Source organism: Silene latifolia, chromosome 11 (assembly GCF_048544455.1).
Source record: "Silene latifolia isolate original U9 population chromosome 11, ASM4854445v1, whole genome shotgun sequence".
Classification (NCBI taxonomy): domain Eukaryota; kingdom Viridiplantae; phylum Streptophyta; class Magnoliopsida; order Caryophyllales; family Caryophyllaceae; genus Silene; species Silene latifolia.
The window spans coordinates 104,526,463-104,546,497 of NC_133536.1; the positions used below are offsets into that span (position 1 = coordinate 104,526,463).

Consider the following 20,035-nt stretch of genomic DNA (forward strand, 5'->3'; position numbering starts at 1 on the left):
GGTCTGGGACTGCATCACCTGTTAAGTCTTATGTTGAGGCACTTACAGTTAGCCTAGGGAGCCCAAGAAGTCAAGGGCAAATGAATGGGAGATAGGAGGAGCCAACTGGTATAGGTAATGGATAGTATTGATAGCTGAAATGTTAGAGGAATAATGGGGCCAATAAACAAATATATGTCAAAAAAATTTATTCCAAAATAATATTGGTCTATATGGCTTAGTAGAAACTAAAGTAAAATTGAAGGATTTTAGTATTATCTTGAATAATTAAGGTATGCATTGGAAATGTGTTAATAATAATAATCTGCATAATGGTGGTAGAGTCTGGGTTATTTGGGATCCTCAGATCTTTACAGTTACGTTACTTCACAAAGTGGTTCAAGCTATTACTGTTCAAGTATCTGAAATTGTTACTGCTGATAGCTTCATGTTCTCAGTTGTTTTTGGATCAAATGATGATGATGAGGGAACTGAGTTATGGGATCATTTCATGGAGATGAAGGATAAATATAAGGGACCTTGGGGAGTATGTGGACACTTTAATAATGTGCTTGAGTTCAATGAGAGGATAGGAAGAGAGGTTACATGAGCAAATATTGCTAATTTTAGGAACTGTGCTTCTTACTGTGGCCTGGTTGACATTAAGGGGTAGGGGCATTCTATACCTGGAACAATAAACAGGCACCTGCTTCTAGAGGGTTTTCAAGAATTGATAGCTTCATGGTCAATTCAGAATGGATGGATATTTACCCTGATGGTTGTGCTCATATTTTGCCTGAGGGTCTTTTTGACCATAATCCATGTGTGTGTAACAGAAGGATTGCTAGAGAGAGAAGAAGAATACAATTTAGATATAATAATATGTGGAGTTTGACCCCTGAATATAAGCGGGTGGTCAGACTCTTCGTGTCATCAAGTGGAGAGGAACCTAATGTATAAACTGGTATAAAAATTGAAGAATCTGAAATACCCTCTTAAAATGCTTAATAGGAATGATTTTTCTTGTGTGGATAAAGCTGTTAGGGGTAGCAAGAGCTTTGCTGGAGGAAATTCAGGTGCAAATGCATTTTAACCCTAATGATTTTACTCTCAGTGCTGCTGAAAGGGAAACAGCTGCATCCTATAGGCATATTTGTAAAGTTTAACACAACTTTCTTAGCCAAAAAGCCAAAGTGGATGGGATCATATTTGGAGATGAGAACACAAGATACTTTCATAATCAGATTCAAGTTAGACAAATTCATAATAGAGTTATGAGCATAAGAGGAGCTGATGAGGTTATGTGTAACACTTGTGATGGAATTGAGGCAGCTTTCCTAGCATATTATTAAAGTCTGCTAGGAACATGCATGTTTACCTACTGCCCATGTTCATGCTCCTACTGTTATGACTGGGAAAATGATCACTGAGGGATATAGGAACATCTTGTTGGTACATGTGACTGCAGAAGAAATTAAAGATTGCTTATTCTCTATTCCTTCAACAAAGTCCCCTGACCCTGATGGATATTCAAGCCAATTTTTCAATGATTCCTAGGAGATTGTTAGGGTAGATATTATTTCTGTTATTCAGGATTTTTTTAAAACTGGAAAGCTTCTCAAACAGGTGAACACTACATCACTTACACTTATTCCCAAGTCTTCAAATCCTACCAGTGTACTGGAATTTCGTCCTATTGCATGTTGCAACACCACTTACAAGACCTTGGCTAAAGTAATATGCAAAAGGTTGTGTAGAGTGTTTCATGATATTGTGAGTGACAGTCAGGGGGGATTTATTACATTGTAGAAAATGTACTGATTTGACAGGACTTAGTAAGGTTATATAACAGGAAGGCTGCCTCAAAGCCTATGATTCAGTTGAATGGGCCTTCTTGGAACAAATGATGACTGCTTTGAAATTTCCTCAAAGGTTTATAGATATGGTGATGGTTTATGTTACTAGTCCTACATATTCTCTTAATGTCAATGGCAATCATTTTGGATTCTATCCTTGAAATAGAGGGTTAAGGCAAGGATAATCCTTATCTTCCTTGCTTTTCACATTGTGCATGGAGTATTTATCCTGAATTCCGGGGATTGTTGCTCAACAAGAGGATTTCAGATTTCACCCATTATGTGGACATATTAAAATGAATCATCTACTCTTTGCAGATGATTTATTATTATTTTGCAAAGGGAATGAAGCATCTATTATGTGGATGTTAATGGGGTTTGCTACTTTTTAAGCTGCTTTAGGTCTGAGTCTCAATAATAAGATTGTGGCTAGGATCAAGGGTTGGGGAGCTAAGCACCTGTCATATGCAGGAAGGGTAGTACTGGTGAATTCTGTTTTAAGTACCCTCCATTCGTATTGGGCTACAATGTTCCTGATTCCTAGTGGCATCATGAATAGAATTAATTCTATTTGCAGAAATTATTTGAGGAATGGGTCTTCAGTGTACAAGAAAGTTTCTAATATATGCTGGAGTTCTTGTTGTCTTCCAAAAGAAGAGAGGAGAATTGGTATTAAGGAACCAAACTACCAAAGACATGGAACAAGGCAATGCTAGAAAATTATGTGTGGTGGCTTAGCTTGCTAACAAAAAAGATCATTGTTTAGGTATTTTTTACCGAATTAGTCGATTCGGGTCAATGTGGTCTTACTCGTTGGTTGACTGTATGATTGTTCGTATGTTGATGTGTAAATAAGGAAATAAAGTGCGAAATATAAATTGACAGTAAGTTTTGGTGACGCGGAATACCCATTGTGGGAACAACCGCGGGAGGGACGGTACCCTGCCGAATATTGCACTATTCTTGATTGGGAGGATGATTACAATTGAGGTGTAATGCTAATCTTACTAGCACGAGGTATCGAACTCGCAAGATCGTGCATACATGAATGTGTTGATGTCTTGATGAGAATGCGGATATGTGTATGAATGTCCTTCTTTGATTGCTTCCTTGACTATTTATAGGGTAAGAACCCTAGACATGTCCTACCTCGATTATGGAAAGGGAATATAACTTCCATAATATCTCTTTCCATGTTTGGTCGTTTCCCTTAATTCTCCCTGATCTCCCTGACATCTCCCTGACTCCCCCTTTTCTAATTCCAGACGCCTCTTCTGATGGGCTTCAGTCTTCTCCCGCGTGCGTGCCGGTCCATTCCCTTTGTCCATGCTTTATTTAACCACGAGCTCTCTTCCTCCTTATAACTCCTTCCACAATCCATTATTTTATCAAGTGGGCCTTCTCTTTATTGTGCTATTTTTAGCCCAAACAGTTTGCCCCAAATTGCTTGTGAAGTATGCTTCGAGGTGTCGAGCAAGGAATTTTACGTAATCGAATGCTAAAACCCTAAGCCGTCGTTTACACTCCTTTTCATGCAACACCATCACGTCAGCCGCCCACTTCCTCTTTTCTCGCATCCTACTCCCTCTCTCTTCTTTATAACCCCAACCCCCACTTTGTACTTCCATTAACTCCAAATCATTTCTAAAAACTCTCACTCTCTCTAAACCCTCAACCTTCCTCTTCTCTCACCTCGCCGGTTTCACTATTCCGCTCTCCATTGTTACTTTCATCAGGTATTCTTCCCCCTTTCTCCTTTAATTTCCATTTTATCTTTCTTCATCATGGGTAAAACCCGACAATCTTCATCAACCCCTGCACCCGCTGACCGTAATCCTGACCCAATCTTTCCTTCCCGGGGACTCTTCACTTATCCCCACGACTGCGACTCCGCCTTGACTCCTGCTGACATTCCCACGATCAAGGACTTGCTTGGTCTTGGTGACGGGGTGGATATTGCCATCCCTGAACCGGGTCAGAAAGCTGATGCCCTTCGTCCCGGATGAGTTTGTTTTTATCTGTACCCGTTTAAATATGGCCTCCGTTTTCCTTTTCCCAAACTCATCCAAGATTTCATCTTTACGAATAATTTCGCCATGGCACAAATTTCTGCTGCCGTCTGGAGGGTTCTCCTTTACTCTCTGGCCGCTGGTCAAAACACTGGTAATTCTATCACCCTGCGCGATCTAGCCCATATGTACAACATCAGGTCCCTGGCTAGGGGTCAATTCTCATTCCGGGGCCGTGGAGAGGCTCCCTTCAGGCATGTGTCCAAATCCCGAGATGAGAACTGGTTTGAGGACTTCTTCTTCGTGAGGAAGGACTCCATCCAGCCGCCTGCTGATTATATCTTCGAGAAATGGGTTATAACTTTGAGTAAGTAGCCTCCCTGTCACCTGATTTATTTATCTCGCTGCTTACTAGCTTACTTCATCGTCCTCGTGCAGGCCCCTGTGACCTGACTCGGATTGGTGCCAAGATCCCTGCCTGCAGCAAATTGTTCATTATCTCTGAATCTAAGAGAAAGTTCTCTGACCTGCTCCCTGGTTTTTCACCTGCTTCCTCTTCCAACCCTCTTGATCGACTCACAAAGATGTCTTCTCGGGTAAGCTTCCCACAATCGTTTCAGTTTGCAGCTTTTGTTAACGTTATAGTTGTCCTGACGCCTGAGACTACATCTGCTTGCAGGCTCAAAAGTTGATGCTTTAGAAATCATCCTCCAAAGCGCAAAAAGAAAGAGACCTTCTGCCAGTCCTGACGTGGCATCTGCCTCCAAGAGGAGTGCTCATGCTGCCTCCTTCCAGACTCCTCCTACGCATTCCAGTTCTGCTGTACCTGAGCCCTTGGAAGTTGATCCGTTGTCTCGTCATCCGCCTAATCCTCCTGTCAGTCCTCATGCTTCAGCTAGCGGAGGCACTACTGCTCATTTCCCAGAAGGTTTTGGGAATGTTGACAAGGTACCGTACTGGCCTGAGATCGACCAGCTGCTCTTCCCTCCTCTAAAGGAGACGTTCTCAGAGTTTTCTCCAGAGGAGATGGCTGAGAATGACGTGCACAACGCCTTCATGGTGAATGATCTTCGTCTTCTACCTGTTTTTTTTTTATTTTACCCTTTGATTCCTCTTGCTGACTTCTGACTGTTCCTGCCCCAGACCCTCCAGTCTGCACTCTACAATAGGAAGATGATCAACATAGTGCAGACCACCAGTCACACCACCAACGCCAAAAATCAAGAGCTGAAGGGGACAATTGCCGACTTGGCGCAGCAGCGGTCTGATCTGAAGGAACGCGTGGTGGAATTGAAGGCTGAGCTTGCTGTCACCAAGAAGAAGCTGAAGGAAGGAGCTGATCAGCTGGCCCGTACTCAGGAGGTGTGCAGCACCTTCTCTGACTTCCTCAAGCGTTTGACGAGAAGATCAGTGAGCTGATCTCCCTGGCCACCAATGTTGTCGCCTATGCTACCTGGCGGGGAAAAATCAGCGGGATGCGTGCTGCTATTGAGGAGGCTCCCACCCAGCAGGCTGTAAAGGAGGAGGAGAAACAGCTGGAGATGCTCTACCCCACCCAACCTGATCTGAGTGCGCTGATGCCTGAAGTTGGGGAGGTGAATTCTCCTGCATTGGCTGAGGAAACTGCTGGGGGAGCTGCTGGAATGTCCCAGGATGCTGCTGACAGAGCTCAGGAAGCTATGGCAGCTGATGATGTGCAAGCAGGTGCGGTACCTGAAACAGAGGGTCAACAGACAGAGGAGGTGCCAGAGGTGGAGGTCATTAATGTGGCCGATAATTAAGTATTTTTATTTTTAATGAACGTTTTTGGTAGTCTGGCCCAGAGGTGGCACACTTGTAAGTTTTTAAACTTTTTCTTGGTTGCTCCGCCAGGGTGGCGATTGAACTCAGGGGCCGTATTTTGGCCACATTTTGGAATGCCCCTTGCCTTAATTTCTGGCAAGTTCAGCTTATATTTTGTGTGCTCGTTTTGTTTAGGTTTCCTTAGTTTAGGAGGTTGCCGTGTCAGCTTGCTGGCTAATTTAGGCGAGTCTCGTCATTCTGAAAAGGCTGACTTTCCGATTCAGCTAGCTAGCGTTTCAGCCTGATGGCTGATTTAAGCATATGTCGCAATGTAAGGAGGAGTGGTCGTGTCAACCTAAGAGGCTGATTTAGACCAGTCTGGTCAGCCTGAAGAGGTTGATCCAGACTAAGCTAGCTGTCGTGTCAGCCTGATGGCTGATTTAGGCGTATGCCGCAGTTTTGGACTACTTAACCTTGTTCATGACGCAAGATGTGTTCATCACGTTTAAAGCCAACAGGGGCGTAATTTAGGCAAGTTTATCGTGATTCTAGGACCAATGGGACACTGCAGGATTCTGGTAGCGCAGAGATCCCTACGTTTCATGTATGTGCATGCATGCTGGGGCCCTGATTAATTGCGATTAGTGCGAGCTACGTCCAGGGGGTGGTATCAGGGGTAGCTGGGTAAGCGTGTTTAGCTGTCAACCAGGCTCCCTTTCGTATGTTCCACAGTCCGTCTGGTGAGGGTGCTCCTCGTGGAGAAAATAGGTTAGGCATGTTGGAGTGCCATATGCCTTATCACCCCGCGTTGGCAGTTGACAGTCCTGCTAGATACCCTTTCAACGTACCATAGACACTAGGATTCAGAGTGATGTACCTGGAGAAGCCTGAAAATAGAAAAAACCTATTAAAATGATGTGAAGTACTTATCGCCATCTCAAGGGGTACCAGAGCAATTGTGGTCCCAGGACGCTACCAGACCACACCATCTAATAGCAGTTTAAAATTTAAAATAGTTAGAGGCACCAGAAATAGGAGTGAAATTGGCAGTGTGCCTATAACCGGATTTTTATTTTAATTTCAAAATGATTTGGCTTTTCATAGTACATCATTCTGAAGGCTAAAGTCTACTTATTATTAAAACTAATATCTCTTCAGGTGAAGTATGTTCCATGGGCGTTGTATGATTTGACCGTCCATAGTCATCAGTCTGTATGCACCATGGCCAACAACTCCTTCTACCTGGTATGGTCCTTCCCATTTGTAGGCGAATTTGCTTTCTTTTCGATTCTTAGTGTTTTGAAACACCTCTCGGAGAACCAGGTCTCCTACCTCCAGGAGCCTAACTTTCACATTCTTGTTGTAACTCCTGGCCACTGACTGTTTGTAGGCAGCCAGACGTATTTTTGCGCTTGCTCGCAGGTCGTCAATTGTGTCCAGGCTTCTGACCATCTCTGCATTGTTCAGTTCCCCTGTCATATTTTCATACCTGTGAGTGGGAACTAGAACCTCTGATGGATTGACTGCTTATGCGCCAAACACCAGGCTGAAGGGTGTTTGACCTGTTGCTACTTTTGGTGTCGTTCTGTCTAACCATAATACCAGTGGCAATTCATCTGCCCACTTTCCTCCTAACTCCTGTAACCTCCTTCTCAGATTGTCCATGATGATTTTGTTGCTGGACTCAGCTTGCCCGTTGGACTTTGGAGTCCTGGGTGCTGACTTTTTTAGGGTGATGTTCCACCGGCACAAGTATCCTCGGTGTCGTTGGAAATGAATTGTGAGCCATTGTCACATATGATTTCTGATGGGATACCAAACCTGCAAATGATGTTTCGTTTTATAAACGAAATGACTTGTTTGTCTTTTATTTCTGTGAATGCTTCTGCCTCTATCCATTTGGAGAAGTAATATGTCATCGCTAGCATCCACGTCCTGTTTCCTGTGGCTCTTGGCAGAGGTCCTACTATGTCCATGCCCCATGCCATGAATGTCCAGGGAGAAATGATAGGATGCAAGGGTTCTGCTGGCTGATGGATCATTGGTGCTGAGCGCTGGCAGGCGTCACATTTGCGTGCGTATTCTGCTGCATTTGCCTTCATTGTAGGCCAGTAGTATCCCTGCCTGAGGGCTTTATTTGCCAGACTCCTGCCCCCTGCATGGTTTCCACATTCGCCACTGTGGAGAGCATGTAACACAGTCTGTGCTTCTTCCTTGTCCAGGCACCGTAGGTAGGGACCTGCTAGCGATTTTCAATAAGTATGAACCTGGAGGCCTTCACTCTGAAAGCTCTCACTTCTTTCTTGTCATCCGGTAGCTTGCTATGGCGCAGCCAGTCTAGATAAGGTGTGCGCTAATCCCTGTCACCTGCATGTTCGGCTATTTGGTCAGGCGGCTGTCCGGTTGGCTGAGAGTTCTCACCATCCTTTGTAACTGCCTGGACTCCTTCCCTGTTCTGTGAATCCTCCAGTTCTCCTTTATCTATTTCATCTACCTTCTGGATGGAAGGCTCTAGCATGTGTGCTATTGGAATGCTGGATAGTTCTGTTGGCTTGAATGTTGCCCCAGAGTTGCTAAGGGATCTGCTTAAGCTTGCAAGTTTCAAATTTCTGTTTGAATTCCTTTGCTACTTTTAGGTATGCAATCATCTTCGAATCTCTGGCTATAAACTCATCATTCACGTGATTGACTATTATTAGGGAGTCACTGGATATGCGCAGGTGCCTGACCTCTAACTAGCTTCATTCCTAATATCAAGGCCTCGTACTCTGTTTCATTGTTGGTTGCCTTGAATTCATATCTTACCGCTTGTGCTATCAGGTCTCCCTTTGGTGACCGTAGGATTAGCTCTACTCCTGCCCCCCTTTGGTTGGAGGCTCCGTCAATATGCATCTGCCAGACCTCTGCCTTCTGGTTCCCTCCTAAGGTGAGGATTTCCTCATCTACCAGATTTTGGATGGCTGGGCTGAAGTCTGACACAAAGTCGGCCAATGTTTGCGATTTGATTACTGTTCTGGGGTCATATTGGATATCGTATCCACTGAGGTGTACAGACCACTTTGACATTCTACCTGATAGTTCAGGCTTCCTCATGATAGACTTTAGCGGGTAGTTAGTCACGACATGTATGATGTGTGACTCAAAATAGGGGCGCAGTTTGCGAGACGCTACTACCAGTGCTAATACTTAATTTTCAAGAGATGTGTACCTGGTCTCTGCCGGTAGCAGAGACTTGCTTACGTAGTATACTGGCTTCTGCTCCTTTTCCTGCTCTCGACTGAACAGCGCTCTCCTGCCACCACCGTGACGGCGGGTATAGGAATAGTGGTTCTCCTGGCTCCGGCTTCGACAGCAGTGGTGGGCTGCTGAGGTAGCGTTTCAGCTCTCTGAAAGCTTGCTCGTGATCCGTGGTCCACTCAAACAGCCTACACTTGTCTACACTTGTCTGAAGATCTCAGTATGTCGTAAAACAGCCTACACTTGTCTGAAGATCTTGAGATGAACCTGCTTAAGGCTGCTACCTTTCCAGCTAGTTTTTGAACGTCCTTAGGCTTTTCAGGTGACTCTAGTTGCAAGGCGGCTTTGATCTGCTCGACGCTAGCTTTTATTCCTCTTTGAGTTACAATGTAGCCTAAGAATTTGCCAGAGGATACCCCGAAGGTACATTTAGATGGATTTAGCTTCATTTTGTATTCCCTCAGGGTGCTGAATGTTTCTGCCAGGTGCCGCATGTGGTCCTTGGCTTTTTCTGATTTTACCACCATGTCATCAATACATACCTCCATAGTTCTTCCTATCAGCTCTTTGAACATGCGGTTAACCAGCCTTTGTTATGTGGAGCTTGCATTTTTTAGGCCGAATGGCATGACGTTGTAGCAATATATTCCTCTCTCGGACATAAATTTCGTCTTCTCTTGATATGCGGGATCCATCTTGATCTGATTGTATCCACTCCATGCGTCCAGGAATGTTAACATCTCATGTCCAGCTATCGCATCTACCATTGCGTCAATATGAGGCAGTGGGAAGGGATATTTAGGGCATGCCTTATTGAGGTCGGTGAAGTCCACACATACTCTCTATTTTCCATTCTTCTTGGGCACCACCACTACGTTAGACAACCATTCTGGATATTTTACTTCTCTTATTTTCTTTGCTGCCAGCAGACTATCTACCTCTTGGTTGATCACCTTGTTTCTTTCTGCTGCAAACTTTCTTCTTCTCTGCTGGATAGGTTTACACTTTGGGTCCACACTAAGCTTATGCGTTATGATGGACGGATCTATTCCTATCATGTCATCGTGTGACCATGCAAAATAATCCATGTTATCTTGCAGGAATTTGATTAGTTGTTGTCTCAAGCTTCCTGTGCATCCTGCTCCAATTAGCACAGTTCTTTCTGGGTGCAGCTTGTCCAGGTTGATTTGGTCTAGTTCTTCTGCTGGGGGCTCGATGTATTCATCCTGGACGGGCTGCTTCTGTAATTGCTATGCGGGAGGGCTGCCGGTGCACTTTAGTGCCTTCTTATAGCAGCCTCTAGCTTCCTCCTGATCTCCTCTTATTGTCTCTACTCCCATGGTGTGGGGAACTTTATGCATTGATGATATGTTGAGGGAACTGCTTTCATTTGGTGTAGCCACGGCCTTCCTAGAATAACATTGTAGGTAGAAGGTCCGTCTATAACCAGATACCTAACTTGCTTGTTGACTCCTCCTACATAGGTTGGTATGACTATCTCGCCTAGTGAGTTGGCTGTCTCCCCACTGAAGCCCACTAGCGGAATAGTCTTCTTATGCAAATCCTTCTCGCTGAATCCCATGTTTTCTATGGTCTTCAGCATGATCAGGTTGATCGAGCTGCCTGTATCTACCGGGACCTTTCTAACTGTGCAATTGGCCATTGATAGAGTGATAATAAGTGCGTCATGATGCTCTCGTTCGTCGTACGTATCTCCTTCATCAAAGTTGACAGCTGGTAAGTCGCTGTGAGAAATTCTGCAAGAATTTGCTGGCCTATCTCCTTTGGTCTCGGTAGCGTGTCTCTTAGGCTTGAGTATGTCACCCTTGATTAGGTCTCGAGTTTTTGTTATCACGTTTATGATTTTGGTGCACGTGGGTGGATTTGCAGGCTTCGCGGAGCCTACCTTATCCTGCTGCTTGGCCCCACGTGGTAATAGGTGGCTCAGTTCTCCTTGTTCGTACAGGCGCTTGATCTCTCTTCGTAGTGTGTAACAATCTTCAGTGTTATGCCCAACATCTCGATGGAATTCACACTTCTTCTTGCTATCTTTTCGCCATGCCTGCTCTTCCACTGGTGGCTTGGGCCACCTTACCCTATCTCCCATCTCCCTGAGTGCTTTCAAGATTCCTCTGATGCCTGTGGTGAATCCATATTCTTCCAGAGTGGGGAGTTGCTGATTTTCTTCGATTCTGTTGACTCCCCTTCCATATGGCCTATACCTCTCGTCCTTCTTGCTGGTGGTATGGTTTCTTCCTGATTTCTACATGGGTGAGGTACTAGAAACACTTGGTGTATTAGGTAGGCTGGCTCTGGTTAGGATGTCTTCTTCTAGTCGATTCATGGGCACGCTTTTCTTGTATCTTGCCTCAAAGCTATGGCTGGGATGCATAGTCAGCTGCTTGTATAGGTCGGAGTCATGGTGGAGGCCTCTTCTGAAGGCTTCTACTGCTGTCGAAACGTCGCACTCTCGTACTGCTACCTTTTTCATTGTTGAACCTGGTATTGTACTCTCCAATGGTCTCTTCTGCCCCCTGGACGATTCTGTACAGGTCTCCTGCATGCTTCTGCGGCTTCCTGCTGCTTGCAAACTATTGAGTGAATGCGTTTACTAATTCAGCAAATGTGGATATCGACCTGTTGGGCAGGCTCACAAACCATCGAAGTGCCGGTCCTGTTAAGGTTGATTCAAATCTTTTGCACATGCAAGCCTCTTTGACTTGCCCTACGACTGTTACTGTCTTCATTTTCTGCTTGTACTGGCTTATATGGTCAAAGGGATCTGCTGTGCCGTCAAAGAGAGGCATATTTGGATTTGTGAATCCCTTTGGCATGGCCGTGATGGATATGGTGTCCACGAATGGTGAGTCGGCATAGCTGTCTAGTGCTGCTTTCTCGAGTGGGGGTGGTAGCCCTGGGACCCTGCTCAGTATTTCTTTTAGCTCCAAGTACTGCTGATTTGTTATGCTACCTGAGTCTGGGGTCCGCCTATCGGCTGCCTGCTGGTTCAATATACTACCTCCTGTCCCGAGCTCTTGAAGGTTCTGGTGTACTCCGGCAGCTAGAGGGGTTTAAGTGACGATTGTCCCCCCGCGCGTTCACTTGTTGGTTCCACTCAGACCGCTGCTCCGGTGTGTCACGATCACGAAATCTGGCTGGCGCGGGGATGCCACTCGTTCGTGCCTCCGTACGGCTGGCTGATGGCCAGGTGTCTGGTGTGAGGTATCCCAGCCCTTGTCGGGTTATTCTTCCATCCGTCGGTACTGTAGTTAGATCCAACGTTGTTACCAGTTCGGCTGGTATCTGTCGAAGTGGATTCCTGCTGCCTGATGCCCCCTGTGTCAGATCTACTACTGGAGACCTTCCTTCCCCTGTACTGCTCGTTGGGGTGGCAGACTGCTGTTTCAAGAAGTCTATCTGCGCCCAGAGCTCTCTGTCCCTCTTTCTTGCTTCAGCTTCTGTTTTCTTCTGGTCTTCTCTCATGTTTTCCATGGCTTTCTGGAGGTTCTCCACGCCAGTGAGCAAGATTTGCGTGGGACTAGGTGGTGGGGTGAGGCCGAGCCTCTTTGCTCCTTATCTGATCTGGCTTGGGTTGTGACAGCAGGAGTCTTAGGAGGTAGAGAGGTTTTTGCTGTTGGTGTTGTTCTCGAAGTGTGTCCGGGAGCTGTGTTGCCACTGTTGATGCTGGACTTTGAGTAGAAGTGTATGGTGGCGACGATTGTCTGCTCCCTGACATGGCGTCCGATTCTTGCTTATCCATTGTGTATTTAGAGTATCAACGATTGACGACTACAATGCCCCACGGTGGGCGCCAAACTGTTTAGGTATTTTTTATCGAATTAGTTGATTCAGGTCAATGTGGTCTTACTCGTTGGTTGACTATATGATTGTTCGTATGTTGATGTGTAAATAAGGAAATAAAGTGCGAAATATAAATTGACACGTAAGTTTTGGTGACGCGGAAAACCCAATGTGGGAACAACCGCGGGAGGGATGGTACCCTGCCGAATATTGCACTATTCTTGATTGAGAGGATGATTACAATTGAGGTGTAATGCTAATCTTACTAGCATGAGGTATCGAACTCGCAAGATCGTGCGTACATGAATGTGTTGATGTCTTGATGAGAATGCGGATGTGTGTATGAATGTCCTTCTTTGATTGCTTCCTTGGCTATTTATAGGGTAAGAACACTAGACATGTCCTACCTCGATTATGGAAAGGGAATATAAGTTCCATAATAACTCTTTCCATGTTTGGTCGTTTCCCTCAATTCTCCCTGATCTCCCTGACATCTCCCTGACTCCCCCTTTCCTAATTCCAGACGTCTCCTCTGATGGGCTTCAATCTTCTCCCGCGTGCGTGCCGGCCCATTCCCTTTGTCCATGCTTTATTTAACCACGAGGTCTCTTCCTCCTTATCACTCTTTCCACAATCCATTATTTTATCAAGTGGGCCTTCTCTTTATTGTGCTATTTTTAGCCCAAACAATCATTAATGGGTTAGGTGGGTGAGTCATGTCTATATGAAAAGTAAATACTGGACTGACTATAAGGCCCCTGTGGATTGTAGTTGGTCATGGAGAAAGATTACCCATATCATGGAAAAATTCAAGCAAGCATACACCAAAAATATGTGGCTTAATATACCAGCTGAGTATACTGTCTCTGTAGGATATGATTGGCTGAGAATCAGGAAACCCAAGATTGATTGGAGATATGTGTGTTGGAATCCATTGAATGTTCCCAAATGTTCTTTCAGTTACTGGGAATTCATGCATCAGAAACTCCCTACTAAGGATAGACTAGCAAGAATGAGTTTAAATATTCATCAGAACTGTGATATTTGTGCTAGCCAACCAGAGAGCCATACCCATATGTTCTATGATTGTGATTATATCAAGGTGTGCACCAGCTTACTGCAACATGCTCTTCACAGTAAGTTTCGAATGCAAGAGTTTTTAACTGGTATGCTAAGGGCATGGGAGTTACCAAACTGCACAAAAAGTACATAGGTGCATGTCATGTGGCTCTTGTGTACTGGGTCTAGAGAGTACGGAATGAAGTCAGGATGAAATTTTATATAAGAAGGCCTGAGATCCTAGTGCACCAGATTCTAAGTGAAATCAAAACTCGGTTCTTGAAACAGAACGAAACCTCACTTGTGATGAAGGATAGAATTTGGTTTCAAAAGTTATAGATCATTGTAACCAATTTTTTTTTGTTAGCTGTGATTGTAGTGAACTATATGAAGTGATGTAACCAACCATATTTTGAAGATATATATATATATATATATATATATATATATATATATATATATATATATATATATATATATATATATATATATATATATATATATACACACACACACACACACACACACACACACACACACACACACACACACACTTAACTCCTACCCCCCCTCTTCAAAAAAAAAAAAATAAAGACCATACCTTTTGTCATGTTTGCTTTTTTTTTTCCACTTTTTTTTTCTTTATTCTCTAATGCGTGCCAATTTGTTGTGTTATGTAGGTAGTACGTATCATGAATAATTATCAAACCATCTAAGCCGCATGGAGTATAATGCGATGGAACTGCTGCAATTTCAATAATCTTGAAGGTGTGAAACTCAGATGATAGACAGAGATGAAGATGATTGTGATCGTGCGAGTAACCTCAATAATCGTCAATATGACTTTTTAAATGGTACGGAGTAAATATTTTGGTTGTAAGGGGTTCTTTTGAACTGCTGCTTATTTTTTAGTGCATGTTATTGTAACATTATTTTCAAAAGTTACCCTTAATGTTAATCAAAAGAGGATTTGATTTTAAGGCAAAGTACGCGGTTGCCAGCTTAAATGGAGTAACATATATGATGAGAAAAATTAATAACATGGAGTTTTTAAGCTCTAAGAGTTAACCACCTGCTCTGAAATATATTAATGAGATAAATTAAACTTTTTCCACTTGATTCGGGTTTCTAAGGCTCTCAAATTTTAATCATGTGATAATTTGCTCTTATTAAATTAACGACAACTTTATTGGTAAATAGTTCACGATAATATTATCTATATGTAACTCAAGGGACTATTAACAACACGAGTTGTCTCCAAGCAACTAAATAATGGGCCATTCTTTTCCAACGACTTCTAACTATTCAAGGTTTCCATGGAGTTGTTTTCTTCTTCATTTTTGTGTGTGCAAAAGTCTTACTTAAATTCGAAGGAGACTATTTTGCAACATATAATAATAATAGTAATCCCAACTTTTCTAAACTACTTATATAAATTAAAGCTAGAAAATTGACTAATAGTAGTTTTTTTTTATCTTAAGCATAAGGGTAAGATTATTGGTAGTCTTGAGACAAGACTTTGGTAAGTCTTAAGGCAAAACTCACTCAAGACTACCAATAATATACCCTAGTCTTGACAAAGTCTTAAGTTGAGTCTTGCAAATCCAAGACTCAACTTAAGACTTTGGGTGAGTCTTGAGCCCACCTTAAAGGGAAATTAACCAATGAGTGAATCACATGTGTCATTTCTTTTTTTTTGTGAAAAAAAGGAGTAAAGTGGAAAAGTAGAGTCTGAGGTGAGTCTGACGGATAATGTATAAAGTCTGAGATGAGTCTGAGGTGGGTCTGAACAATAAAGAAATAATAAAAGTTAGTGAAAACCTGATGTGACAGAGTCTTAAGACTTGGGAGAGTCTTACTGATAATCTCACTTTAATGTTTAAAATAATAATAGTTCTTTATCTAAAACAAACCCTTTAGATTAACTAGTTGTTGCTCCGCGCCCTACCGGGCGCGGGATCGCAAATTGGAAAACCGTTTGAACAATCGTATATGAAATAATCAAAATGGAAATAAAATTTCCGTACTATACAAACATATGTAACTTTGTACCGTAAGAAATGGCTCAGTATTTATTAGCCATACAATTTTATTCCTCTGCTGCCTAAGAAACAATGTTCCACACATAGAGGAAGTGGGTTTAAACTTGTCTCTATAGCTCAATCACTCTCTACTACCAATTCACGAGGACATGACTTGGAACACACTTACAATTGAATCTTATACATTAGTTATTTGTTGGTCAGCCAATGTTTGAGATGAACCCTTATTGTATTTAGAACTTGGATTCTTTTTAAATCTCAAGGAAGTAAACTGCATCATCTTTTTTTGCAGCCTACGGGCAAGTACCCGTTGGAGGATGGTTGATGGCTAGCCAGTCAGTATAGCCATGGTTTCTGATTTCAATCATTCGTCCAAGCTTGAATAACACGAAAGTGCAAGGATTATTGGTGGTGCTAAATTCAATAACCACTACACCCCTATATATATCTGAATAACCCAAGTGAATTAACTTAGTATTCAAAGTCACGTAAGTATTAGCAACTTGTATGATATTATAAGAGGTATCTAATTTATAAGCCCCATGATATAACAACTATACAACGTAGCTTATCTTTATTTGGAGTAAGATCAAGTTAGTAACGCAAAGCATTCGTAGTATAGTGCGACATGAGCATTGAATTCTTTTAGCGTCCGGTTCATACAATGAAAATTGATAAATTTTACAACCGTCACCTTGAGTAACTATTGACACGCAAACGACCACCCTAATAGCTACCAAACTCTCGGTAACAATCCTTAGAGTTCTTTTTTTTGTTCACATGACCATTATCCGCTAAGAAGGTATATTGCACACATCATTTATTGTATTTGTCAAGTCGCATATCATCCCACTCTATTTTATCAGTACTTCTTTACCCCATCACCATTCCTCAACTATTCCGTTTAAAATAAAAACATTATTCGAACTCTGTAAACATAAATAATTTCGGAGTATTATTGTCAAGGAAACAAATAAACAAGCATATTAAGTAAAACAAGTACTGCTTTCTTTATACCTTCAAGTGAAAAAACACATGCAAACCAATATATTTTACAACCTCCTAATAATATGAAACATTATAGTCAGGGAATGCAAAATTGATCTTACATTCCATGTGCTATCAACATCACACTCACACCACCACAAACACACGCTGAAGACAAGATACAACTAAGCTAGAACACCAACAAGGTTACTAATATAGATTCGTAAAGAGGACAGACATACACAGAGAGAAGGAATGGTAGAATTATGACATGAATTGAAAATAACAAGGAGTTAAGTCTAGGAATCAAAACACATCATACACACAAACTTCAACCCAAAACGAAGCAATTGATTATTGTTCAAAATTAACAGTAAATTGGCTTAGCCACAATCATGTAGCAGGGACACCCCGACCCTCGAAGCAGCTTGGCAACACAGAATCCGTGGATTTTGACGTGCTCTTTCTTCACAATGACAGCTTATTCATGCAGAACATGTAAAGTAAAAAGGGTTAGGACAAAGAAAAAACCCTCAAATAGGAAAAAGAGATGCTGCTCGAGAAGAAGCACCTCGAACCGAGGACAAGTCAGATCCATAGATTCATTCGGCGGTTTCAAAAGTCATCTTCATCACCACCTCCAAAAGCCGAGTGTCAAAATGAAAAAAATTAATATTTTTCTTTAACTACATTGCCGAACCTATCATCATTATCACTGACTGTGTCACAAATGTTGTAACGCAAGCCTTCTATAGGCAAAATCATTTATGAGGCAACTCCCTAACATTTAAATAGTACGTAGAAAACAGACAAGCAACGTGTCATAAACAAGTAAACAAAACATGCCCATCACAAACTATTTGCTAATAATTGTTGTCCTTCCTACTGTCATATATACCATCATATTTGTTGTCATAAGTGCTCAAATACATTAACCAATAGAATTAATTAATAAAGCCTTACCATACTCCATGAATTATCTTAAGCATCAATCCGATTATTATAAACGACGAACATAAGGTAAGAGCAAGTAGGCTCAAAGGATTTTGTAAATATTTAATATCTTTCAGACGGTAAGCCAAGACTCAAATAATATACGATTATCATAGGCAGTGCATAGAACATAACTTACCCGCTATCCAATGCACTAATTGGTCAAATAATATACTATAGTTTGGATAATTTGGCTTGGTTACCAACATCCAATGCACTAATTGGACAATAATTTTTTAAAAGCAATCAAAATGAGAAATCAAAGTAAGAACAATATATCAACAACTAATCTTAATTTTCAAGCTCGGATTATAAATTGTAATCCATACCCTTCAAATAGCAGCTATCTGCATCAAGCAACCAAGTGAATGAGCCTCAGTAGTTCGGAAGTTAAATATATCCTCCCGGGTTGTACTTTGATAGGCTTACGCGAATGAATTTCCACCCTAAACAAAAAAGAGAGAAAAAAGGTGATTTTGAAGCTTGATTTACACAGAGTGAACCTAAATTTAGTAGTAATTGATGAGAGTACTTTACCTAGAAGCCAATGTTATTTATAAATCACCCACTTTCACCCTCCTACAAATTTCCTCAACCCAAAACTTAAAGCTGAAAGTTTCATAAACCCCTATTAGACTCTTCTAATAGTGTAAAAATTAACTCATTAATTTAGAGATGCTAGATCTAGTTGCATACATAACAAAATAATGAAATAAGGAAGAAAATCGAGTTTCCTTACATTGCAAATGGTTCGAAATTTTGGGCACAAATAAGGACACTTTCCTTAGTTGTTCTTGAGCTAAAAGATTATGGATGATCCTCAAACCAAATCTCAATTGTAGAGATTCTCCTCTTGTTGCACCCAAAACAAACCCTTAAAACTACTAATATAATTAACTAGATTATACTAGTAGTATTCCTTAAAAAAAAAGTTCTAATATTATTATTTTACTACACTAGTAATCTTTATGTAATATTAGGATGAACAATTTTTGAGATCTAAACTAATTTAGAGAAAGGGAGGAGAAAAGAGTATGCAACAATTATGCATAAGGTTAAAAATGAATAATAAGAGCCAAGCTCATTTTTAGCCAAGGGTGGCCGAGTAGAGGGGGAGGAAAAGGGCCAATGCATGGCCTTTGTCTTACCCATAAAAGTAGAGCATAGTCTAGGTGAAGGCTAGGGTAATTAGGGTGATTATTATGTTTGCCATTCAAAATTAACAAACACAATAAATCCCATTTTACTCTTATAAAACCGGTGCCACTATATGGAATGGATTCCATTTTATTTTGTGATTTTGTCAAATGTCATTTGTTAGGTCATGTGTCACACATCATGCCCATATCTATTTTTAATGCATATTTATCTAAATAAATATCATTTCATAATAAATTAATTACATATGACAAATTAGCTAGTAATTCATAAATACTTGTGTATAAAATTGGTCAAGTTAATATAATTCACAACATTGTATAATTATAATTAACTATTCTTTCTTATCTCAATTGTTTCATAAACAATAATAAATTTTAGTAATAAAAACATTTTAATTACTAAAAAAAATCTTATTTAATTAAATTACAATAAGATATATATATATTCTCACTCACTATCATAAATTGTTCAATTTTAAGGAATTAATTAATTTGTATCGTTATACATTAATTAATTAATCTATTAAGGGAATTGTCCTATAGGTGTAACCTTAAGGGATCAACTGATCATCACCGTTAAACGACAGTAATGTCAAACTCTAATTAGCCAATCATTACCGATTAATGTTGATCAGTTGACTATATTATTGAATCATCCCCTCCGTATTCTTCTTATGAGATTTAATCATGTGATCGCACTATTGTTGGGGACACATACTCCAACAATCTCCCACTTGTCCGAAACAAGTGTGCGTCACCAATTCTCTTGTCCTATTACATCATCTCCCACTCAATGCAAGGTGTCTTGCATGTCGTACTTGAATTTGATCATATCTAGAGTGGTTTCGTCGATCTGGAGAGTAACTGTCTGACCGAAATTATCTACCGTAGATACCTTTCGAGCATGGCCACGCATTTCAGTTCACTACTCCTCGAGTGTCCTTGAGATTTTAAATAACCCTGACAAGGGGTGGACAATTCCTATCGCACTGCTCCCTTCGATTAGCCATAGCTCATCATGACCCAAAAGATGCCATTTGACCTCAGTTACGAAAGTCGTAGAGTAAAAATCAAAGTCACTTAGAAACTGTGCCACCTTGGGCGAACAGTCTTTAGTCTAAGAACCGACT

At 41.5% G+C, this 20,035-nt stretch overlaps 1 protein-coding gene and 1 long non-coding RNA gene across 3 annotated transcripts; one reads left to right on the forward strand and one right to left on the reverse strand.

Annotated features, from left to right (window-relative positions):
* The first annotated feature begins 274 nt into the window (after positions 1-274).
* Positions 275-5,263, forward strand: LOC141613755 (uncharacterized). Its single transcript, XM_074432497.1, has 9 exons — positions 275-580; positions 682-804; positions 1,017-1,139; positions 1,342-1,431; positions 1,537-1,713; positions 1,832-1,970; positions 2,229-2,541; positions 4,660-4,792; positions 5,036-5,263. The coding sequence occupies exons 1-9, from the start codon at positions 275-277 to the stop codon at positions 5,261-5,263; spliced, it is 1,632 nt and encodes a 543-aa protein (XP_074288598.1).
* An 11,680-nt stretch (positions 5,264-16,943) lies between these two features.
* On the reverse strand, positions 16,944-19,275 carry LOC141615005 (uncharacterized). 2 transcript variants are annotated; one of them, XR_012529539.1, is made up of 4 exons: positions 18,485-19,274; positions 18,283-18,354; positions 18,075-18,191; positions 16,944-17,232 (listed from the first exon to the last, which is right to left on the reverse strand). It is a non-coding gene; the product is annotated as an uncharacterized LOC141615005 (long non-coding RNA). The 2 variants fall into 2 exon arrangements; XR_012529538.1 differs by lacking the exon at positions 16,944-17,232 and adding an exon at positions 17,239-17,390 and having other exon boundaries at positions 18,485-19,275.
* Between the last annotated feature and the right edge of the window lie 760 nt (positions 19,276-20,035).

Bases quoted from the DNA above. Each gene is read 5' to 3' on its own strand.
- LOC141613755 (XM_074432497.1), top strand. From the start codon at position 275: ATGCATTGGAAATGTGTTAATAATAATAATCTGCATAATGGTGGTAGA. The intron at 581-681 runs GTTACATGAGCA...AACAATAAACAG, and splicing joins ATGAGAGGATAGGAAGAGAG to GCACCTGCTTCTAGAGGGTT. The intron at 4,793-5,035 runs GTACCGTACTGG...AACATAGTGCAG, and splicing joins GTTTTGGGAATGTTGACAAG to ACCACCAGTCACACCACCAA.